The sequence below is a fragment of the Oratosquilla oratoria genome, chromosome 20 (assembly GCF_046742065.1).
Source record: "Oratosquilla oratoria isolate Oo_2021 chromosome 20, ASM4674206v1, whole genome shotgun sequence".
NCBI lineage: Eukaryota > Metazoa > Arthropoda > Malacostraca > Stomatopoda > Squillidae > Oratosquilla > Oratosquilla oratoria.
In genome coordinates, this window is record NC_134796.1 from 59,731,570 (window position 1) to 59,741,800 (window position 10,231).

The 10,231-nt window shown below is 35.4% G+C and overlaps 1 protein-coding gene across 1 annotated transcript; it reads right to left on the reverse strand.

The window, feature by feature from the left end:
- Positions 1-3,918: 3,918 nt before the first annotated feature.
- Positions 3,919-4,758, reverse strand: LOC143036357 (uncharacterized). Its single transcript, XM_076203606.1, has one exon. It carries the CDS (start codon positions 4,756-4,758, stop codon positions 3,919-3,921), a length of 840 nt encoding a protein of 279 aa, XP_076059721.1.
- Between the last annotated feature and the right edge of the window lie 5,473 nt (positions 4,759-10,231).

Consider the following 10,231-nt stretch of genomic DNA (forward strand, 5'->3'; position numbering starts at 1 on the left):
ACAAGTGAAAAAACAAAGTAAATAAATTAGTAAATGAATTAATTGCAGATATTAATAGATAATAACAAACAAGTGAACGAGTACATACAAATGAATAAATCATAAAGGTTGAAAAATAAATGTCAATTAAATCAATCAATATGTTTCTTTCCTTTTAGCTGAGTAAAATCACAAGGCGTAGTCTTGTGACCTCCCCTAGTTCCTTTCTTATCTTCGTTTCTATATTTATGTTGTTTTCTAAGATTTTTTTATTTTTTTTTTTTTTTTTTTTTTTTTTACTTTGAAGAGGTTCATCACACGCTCATTTTTGCATATTTTAGTCTTAAACATCGAAAGGATTAAGACAAGATAGAGATAATCTTTATCTTTTCGTTATGAAAAGGAATTCCATTAGTTGAATAAAATATTTTGACGATAGATAAAAAGACTAAATCATAAAACGTCATGAAACTGAAAAAATGCAGAACATTAATAAAAGAAAATAGAATATCAATCTATACAGCAAGACACATCAAATCCACAACAAGGCCGCTTCATTTATATATATCATGTATATATATATCATTATATATATCATGTATATGCATGTATATCACAAAAGCAACACACAACATTTCCATCATATAATATCGAATATATTGGAACTTATGTAGCACATGATTTCCTATGCAAATGATACAATAAGTACAGATTTCCATTGAAGGTGTGAATGAGGCACCAGCTGAAGACTCAGTTTGATCAAGACTCTTTTCCTCTGCACGATTCCTTTGCACAGAAGTCCATCTGTGTCCTTTTCCTCCCCCCCCCACCCTCATTCTCCCACTCCCTTCCTCCTCTGTTTCGTCCTTGTACATTCTTCTTCCTATGTTTTTCTCTGAATCTATCTTTGTCACTGTTGTTACTATCTGTCTCTGTCTGCTATATATAATATAAATAGGAAAAATAATCATGTACTAATATTTACTTGAATGAAGAGAGCGAGTGATATGTATATATATATATATATATATATATATATAATATATGTATATATATGTATATGTATATATGTATATGTATATATGTATATATGTATATATATGTATATGTATATATATATGTATATGTATATATGTATATGTATATGTATATATGTATATATATATGTATATATATATGTATATATATATGTATATATATATATATATATAATATTCAAGTGAATATTAATAAATTATGATTTTTCCTATTCAAGTTCTTTCATTTTCATTTCACACTTTTTATTATTTTTTTCCTCTTCTCCCTCATTCATCCTTTCGTTTTACTCTGTCCCCTCATTTTTTTACCATCGTTTATCTTCCTATTTTTCTTTGTTTTTCTTTATTTCTCTCTTCGTGGATGTGGCTGGAATAAGAAAGGAGTACTTTACTCTGGGGTACAAAATAATTAGATTTATATTTAATTCAATTTTTTGCCAAAAAGAAAATAATAATAATACTAGAGGTGAGTATAATAGATGAAAGCCTGAGTTATGGAAAATATGGAAGTGGTCTGCATCGTCCTTGAAAAAAAAAAAAAAAAGAGAGAGAGAGAGAGAGAGAGAGAGAGGAGCAGAAGAAGAAAACTATTTGATGTCTGTCTTTAGTCTTCATTTTTCACTTCTTTCTTCCTCCGTCTTTCTTTTTCAGTTATTCCCCCTTCGTTGACTTATCAATTTCCCATTTACCCCTCTTCACCATAGTAAATTTTTCATCCATAAGACTTGTCAGATAAGCTTTATCCTTGAATGCATTTTTTGTATTGTATTGCTCACATATCTCTTATACATACTTTTACCATTCTCTTTCATCTTTGTTTTGTATTTATCTTCTCCTTTCCATTCTATTTCCTGCAATTTTGTTTTTTATACTTTATAATTTCTTTGCGTTGTCTCCCTGTTCCATTTTTGACTCGCGCACGCTACACGTTTTCTTTGTGATATCGATAGACCCATTTTCTATTACTATCTTCCGGTTCTTAGATCTTGTTTTTCTGATATTCTTATCATTGCGAAGGCCTTTTGCAAACAGTTTCTCATGTTTGTGATAGAATATTTTCCTTCCCGTGTCATATGAATTTATTTACTTGTTCATTTTTTTTTATTTATTAATTTATTCATGTATTCACTTATTAATTTATTCACTTGTTCACATGTGCGTTTATTCATTTAGGCAATTATTCATTTATTTACTTATTCACGTATTCGTTTATTTTAGTTGTGTAATCGTTTATTCATTTATGTTTTCATTCATTTATATATCTACTTATTTATGTATTCAATTATATATCTACCTATTATTTACTTATTCATTATCTGTGTGCCTGCTTATTTATTTCTTGGTACTAGAGCCTTAACAGACTATTCTATGTTACTTTTTCTACATTCAACATCATTGTAATAATGTATGGATTGACACAAGATAGTTGCATTAGATTTTTCTCATACTTTACATTCATCCCAACCTATCTTCTTACTTTATTCTTTTAATATTCTTCCCTTACTCATTGTCTCTTTATCTTTTCTTATTTCATAACATTAAATAAAAAAAATTCTTCCTTATCTCTTATCGATTACTTAATAAGCTTGGCGTCCATTTTTTTTGTGGGACATCTAAAACATAAATACATATTCAGACCTGACGACGTTATCTAAACCACCTTCAATTGACCTAACAAGACCTAACTGAACCAAACCTAACCTAATCTAACTTAATCAAACGCGCGCACACATACATTTACATACATAAATGAATACATACATGTTCAGACATTGTGACAGGTTTGAGGAACGTGGAAGAATGAGACGCGGGTCTGGGACCGAGTTTGTTCCTGACCGGTTTCAGTCAGAGCTTCTTCAGAAGAATTATCTGAAGGAGGTCTTAGCGAAACCGGTCAGGAATAGGCTCGGCCCTAGACCCGTGTCTTATTTTTCTACCTTCCTCAAATGCATACATAAATACATACTTCCATATTTGTATCAAATACATAAGCATACACACACACACACACACACACACACACACACACACACACACACACACACACACACACACACACACGATGGCACTGTGGTTAGAGTTCCCAGCTGCCACTACGGGGGTCTGGGTTCGAATCCCGTCCAGGGCTGAAATAATTTCAGTATCGCTACGCTGCGAGTCGTTACTCCATCTTTCGTGGGCGGGGACTTGGGTGTGTGAGCTCTTTTCCGGGAGGGGAAATAGCTGTCAATCACGAGTCCAACACGTGATCCAAGACCATGGTGAACCACACACACACACGAACAAATTAGAACTACTTATTGAGAATGTGAAATGTGTTTAAGTTGTTTTGCTATATATAACGAAATATTTAAATAGAAGAATTTCTTCTGATTTTCGTGAGTTTGGTTGATTATTCCAGTTGTCGCCAGGTGATTTTATTCAGCTGAGGGAAACCCCCAAAGGGTTGATATTTGAAGTTAAATCTTTAATAAACAAGGCGTAAAAGCCCTTTTAAGTTTAGATGTGTGGACATCATATGAAATATATTCTTACAATTTTCTTTATTTTTTTTTCCTGTTTTCCATTTTACTTTATTTCACTTAAATCACTTTTAGTATGATCCAGTTTAGTTTAATTTAACTTGATATAATCTAATCGAACTTCAGTTTATTTAATTTCTAATTCTATTTTTTGCTAAAATAGTTTTACTCGATCGTTGACGGGTTTTGGACAGGGAGTGGTTTTAGTCGATCTTATATGGTCCAATCGTGGTAAAGTAGCTTTTCATAGAAAATTCAAATTTCATCATTTCAATGCATATAAAGCTTTTTTTTTTTTTGTATCAATTCCAATGGTCCAGAATGAACAATTCAAGTTAATCCAAAGATTATTTTCATAACGATTTTGATAGTAAAAAAACTCAAATTTTGAGTAAAGAAAGCTGTTCAGTGACGATGTCCAAGAGGATGTTGAATCGAACATCTCGAAGTTTTTGGACAAGATCATCAACTGAAATTCGATCTTCGGGATTGTAAGTCATTGCCCTTGCGATAAGAAGAGAAATATCCTTATTTCGATCTTCGTGGGCGATAAGAGAGGCCAACAGATATCCGATCGAGTAGACATCACTTGCAGAAGAAGTTCCTCGCCCCTTGAAAAGCTCGGGAGCAATGTGAGGAAAAGTGATGTGACCGGTTCTGTTCTTTCTGTAAACGGCCTTGCCGATGCGAACGGCGCTTCCGAAGTCGATGAGAGTTGCGTTCCAAAGGTCGCAGTTCCTCTCGACGACGATGTTATCTTGTTTAATATCGTTATGCGTCCAGCCGCGGTGATGAACAAGGCGAACGCTCTCTGTGACTTGGAAAACGAGGTCGACAGCCTCATATTTTGAGAGCTGTCCTCGTTGAATCAGTTTGTACAGAGAGCGTCCCCCGCAGCTGGTGATGAGAGTGACCGGGTTTCTGCCAACGCCGAAAAGGGTCGGGACACGAGGAACTCCTGACAACGCTGCCAGAGCCTCGGCCTCGCGAACCATGGCGGGCAGAAACCTTCTCTTCTTGTAGACCTTTGCGACCACTCTCATGTCCCCCGCTGGAACTAGGTAAACCTTTGCAAATGTTCCTTCGCCGTGACGACGGCAGTTCTTCAGGTGCCTCTGGATGACCTCGGTCCCAATCCAGGTGAGCTGACGTCCTTCCTCCATTGTTGTGCCCAAGAAAAAGAATTCCCAATTCTTAATCAAACTCCGGTCCAGGGCCATATTTGCCATGACTCGTTAGCTCGAGCTTAGATTAGGTCCAACATGCGAGCACGTTCGTGTATACAATACACGATACGACATTAAAGACGATCATATAATGCAAATATTATTCATTTATCACACACACACACACACACACACACACACACACACACGCACACGCACAAACGTACACATGCACACACAAACGCGCACACACACACACGACTTGGTGGCGCGGTCCCCGACTGTCACTACGGCTGTCCGGGTTCGAATCCTGCCCAAGGCTGAACAATTTCGGTATCACTGCGCTTCGAGTCGTTACTTCAACTCTCGTGGAATGTGAGTTGGGTGTGTGTGCGCGTGTAAGGTCACAGCATTACCCATAGATCGGTCATACGAGCTCTGAGCTCTCCTCCGGGAGGGAAATAGCTGTCGATCACGAGCCCAACACGTGATCAAAAGACAATGGTGAATACACACACACACACGCACACATATATATATATATATATATATATATATATATATATAATATATATATATATATATATAAAATATGAAAATAATCGCTTGGACTATTAGGGGCATTTAACAGTCACTGCTTCTAATCGGAGACACGTATGGGATTCGAACCCATACCTTGGAAATGCGACACAAGCATGTTTCCAAACGCGTATCTAGAATACAAAGATAAAGAAAGAAAAAAAAATCAAGTGAATTGTAGCGAGAAAAGAAAAGACAATATATTAATTATTTCACGAGAAAACTTCGAATAGCCATTTATCAAATATAAGCAAAGATTAAAGTGAGATTCAAAAGGAAATATATGAATGACCAACTGAGGTGAAGAAAAAGATAACTTTCCGAAGAAGAAATGATGAATGTGCGAAAGAAAAAGACAAAAGGAACGAGAGTAGATTAATGGAGAGGACGTAGAATGAGGACGAATATGGAGGGAAAGAAACTGGACGTCAATTTTATCACAAAACAGGGAAATTGCGATAAAATGGTATTGAGAGGAATTATAGACTACACACACACACACACACACACACACACACACACACACACACACACACATATATATATATATATATATATATATATATATATACATATATTGCTATGAAGGTAAAATAGATGAGTGGAAAAGGTGGTAGAGAAACGCGGGTTGAAGCGAGAATACTATATTTCCTACGTTTTGACTACTAGTCTTGGACTTGCAGTCGAAACGTGAGGAATATACACAGACATGACAGAATTGAATAGACACCAGGAAAAATACATTTCTGGTCTTATTTAATGCTTAATGTTATTCAAATTTACTTAATATGTTATATTTATCTAGATTTATGTTTCAGATTACATACAAGATTAATCAAGTATGCCACGAACCAAAGGGGCAGTAGACCTACCTGAATTTCAGCGAGCTAGTATTGTGGGTCATCATGAAGGTGGACTTAGTCAACGCAGAATACCTGAAAATCTGATCTGTCAATACCCCTTTCTTCTGTTAATAGAGTGATCGTACAATTCACTAGAGAGGGCAAGAAGGACACACAACCTCATTCATGTCGTTCCGGGCCCTCAGAATGAACCTTGCGTCTATTCAAAAGAAATATCGAAGAGGATCCACATTGCAAGGCCTCTGACATAGCAGCACAAGCTGATGTCAGTCCTAAAACAGCTGTCAATTATCTCCACAAGCTGGGTTACTGTGACAGAGCTGCAAGAAGGAAACCACTCCTTCGTCCAGCCATAATTATCAATCGCAGAAAAGATTGGGCTGTTGAGATGGTAGAGAGACCTGTGGCCTTTTGGAACACTGTAATTTTCTCAGATGAGTCACGATTCGCATTATTTTCTGACAGTGGAAGAATGTGGGTCTGGAGACTGTAGTCAAGAGTTTAATCTCAAAAGACTGCTGCCAACAGTGAAACATGGAGGTATTTCAATAATGGTGTGGGGAGCAAATTGGAGTGATGGTCGGTCAGAGCTTGTGGAGTGTCAAAGAAACATAAATTCAGGCAAATATGTTTTTATATTAAAGAAAGGACCAGTTTCAATGTTCTCCAGTGGTAGAATGAGTAAAAATGTCTTCCTATTTATGGAAGATGGAGCTCCTTGTCACACTGCTCAAGCGACACAAAATTGGTTGAGCCAAAATGGGATTAGGAAACTTCCATGGCCAAGTCAGTCCCCGGATATGAACCCTGTTGAACACCTCTGGTACATATTAGACCGACAACTTCGCAAAAAGAAAAGGAAGCCATCTTGAAAGCCCGAACTTTTAGGATTACCACGGGAAACATGGCAAGAAATCCCCCAACATGATATCCGTGAACTAATCACTAGCATGCATAGAAGGGTCCTTGCATTGAAAAAAGCAAAGGGGATGCCAACCAAGTATTAGTTATTCACATTGTAACCATTTATAAGCACTTTGATTATATTAATTGCTTGTTTGATAAATTAAACTATTTCTCTTCTTAGTGTCTATTTAATTCTGTCATGTCTGGGTAGTGTTCTCGCTCCAACCCGCGTTTCTCTACCACCATTTCCACTCATATATATATATATATATATGTATATATATATATATATACACACAAATTACCAAATATTATGAAAGAAAATATATTCTTATACATTTCATTCTCCATTTAATTTTACGGTTTTATATCAGTAATTTTTTTTTATATTATCTTACCAATTACTTGTCATGTTCAACTTTTGTCATCCTTCATATCTTTGCCTCTCTCATCTTTAATTTTTCCTAATATAATTTTATTAAATCACGATTTTTCCGTCGATCGCAATTTCCCTGTTTATGATATAATTCACAACCAGTTCCTTTCCTTCCATTTTCGTCTTCGTTCTACGTCCTCTGCATTAATCTATTCATTCCTTTTATTCGCCTTTTTTCTTTCTTACATTTACCATATCTTCTTCGCAAAGTTATCCCCCTCTTCACTTCAGTTGGTCATTCATATATTTCCTTTTGAATCTCACTTTCACCTTTGTCTTTATATTTGATAAATGGCTATTCGACGTTTTGTCAAGAAGTAATTAACGTCTTTTTTTTTTCTTCCTTGCCTCCATTCTCTTGATTATTTGATTTTTTATATTTGTATTGTAGATACGTATTCGGAAACATCGTAGTCTCGCATTTCTAAATCATGGGTTCGAGTCGCACACTTGTCTTCGATTACAAGAGGTAACACGTAAGTTACCTGTGCCTAGTATATATATATATATATATATATATATATATATATATATATATATATAATATAATGTATATATATAATTATAATGTGTATATATATAATGTATATATATATAATATATATATATATATATACATATGCTAATAAGAACACGGGTACGTGTGTTCACTTATGCAAAGTAGACCATTTGAAAAAGAAACAACGAAGTAGAGCGCTTTCGTATATTTTGTCTGCACGATGTAATATACGAAAGCGCGCTGCTTCGTTAATTTCTTTTTCCAAGTGGTCTACTTTGCATATATATATATATATATATATATATATATATATATATATATATATATATATATATAATTCATACTTTTTCACAACGCCATCTCAGGCATTGCATTGTAAATAATTCTAGGTGTAAAAATGTATTATTCTCGTCTCTCTTTTCTCTCTCTCTCTCTCTCTCATTTTTGTCTTTTCTGCCTCGATGCCATTGTGACTTAAAAAGAACAAAATTTGCGTTTTTTCAACAATTTAAATTTTGCCATTTGTATTTCCATGGTTCACTGTTTCCATTGTTCTTTTTTGTTTTATTTTTGTGTTGTATTTCAACAGTGCATAATTTCAAAAAACCCTAATACTTTTTCCTCAAAAATAGTGTCATTTCTCTTCCATCTTAATTGCGTTATTCTGCTTTTTTTTTTTTTTTTTTTTTTTTTTTTTTTTTTTTTTCTTCCGTGTTCTATTCTGATCATGTTATCTCCTCTTTTATTTGTCTTTTTAATTTACTGTGGTCATTTTTCATTAACTTTCGTTCGTTTTACATTTTTGTTAAGTTACATGACATGGACGTTTTGTTCGTTAACTTTCGTTTGCCCTATATATTCGTTGTTGTTGTTGTTTTTTTCTATAGTTGGTAATCGTCTGACTTAATGAACATTTCCTCACTGTTTTCAACTTTTAGCTAATTTCCTTTCATTTCATTTTCCTCTCCTCCTCCTTCTCTTCTTTTGTTTCTTTGTCTTTGCTTTTTTTTCGGTGTGTGTACTACTTTCCTTCTAATTCATACTTTTTCTCTCCCTTCTCTTTTCTCTCTTTTCAAATATCTCTTCTCTTTTCTCTCCTCTTTCTTTTATCCTATCTCTTTTCTCCTTCTTCTCTCCTTCCTCTTATATCCTCTCTCCTCTCTCCCCTTCTCTCTTCACTAATATATCTTCCCTTCTTTTTCTTCTATCCCCTTTCTTCTCTCCTCTCTTCACTCTCTCCTCTCTCTTTCTTCTCTCTTCTCCTTCCTTCTCCGCCCTTCCTCATCCCTCCTCTTTTCTCCTTCCTCTCTTCCCCCTTCTCTCTTCTCCCTTCTTCCACCTCCGTCTTACTGCCTCCTCCTTCTTTCTCTCTTTTGTTTCTCTCTTTTTGCTTTGTTTTCTTCAGCTCGTGTATCATTTTCCACCTTCTCCTTTTACTGTCCAGTTCTTCTTCTTTGTTTCTTACTTCCTCCCTTCTCTCTCATTTTTCCTCTCTTCCTCTCTTTCTCCTATCTCCTTCCTTTTTCTCTCCTCTTCTGTTCTCTCTTCTCTCTTCTGTCCTCTCTCCTTCCTCCTGCCTCTTCCCTCCACTTTCCTCTCTCTTGCCTCCTCCATCCAACCCCCTTTTCCCTCCTCCATCTTCCCTTCTCCCTCTTCTCTCCTTTTCCCTCCTACCTTCTCCCTTCTTCCTCCTTCCTTCCTTCCTCCTTCCTCTCTCCCTCCCTCCTCCCTCCTCCCTCCTTTCCTCCCCTTCTTCCTCCCTCTGCCCTCGATTGGCGGAAGTCAGAATGCAAAGAAGCAATACTATCCGGTACGCAAGCATCAACTCTCTTTGCGTCTTTTATCTTCGTTTCATTCATTTTCTCTCTATTTCACTCCTTTTACCGTTTATTCTTTCCTCCAGTGTTTATTCTTTCCTTTGCCTTGTTTTCCTTGCCTCTTTTCAAATTAGTTCATTGCCCCCCCCCTCTCTACGTCTTTTGTAAAAAAAAAAATTCCTAATTTGATTAAGAAAGTATAAAATATCTTGTTTTGCCTCCCTTTCGTGTCTTCATACACCCATTATTTTGTTATTTTATTTTTATTTTATTTTTATTATTATTATTATTTTTTTCACGAAATATCAAATGTCTTGTTTTGACTTTCTTTCGTGTCTTCTCACGCCCATTCTTCTTCAATTTCTGTCACTATTTTATTTTTACATTTCTCTTCCATTCTTCATCGTCACTTTGCTGCTTCTTCTCC

Bases quoted from the DNA above. Each gene is read 5' to 3' on its own strand.
- LOC143036357 (XM_076203606.1), bottom strand. From the start codon at position 4,758: ATGGCCCTGGACCGGAGTTTGATTAAGAATTGGGAATTCTTTTTCTTG.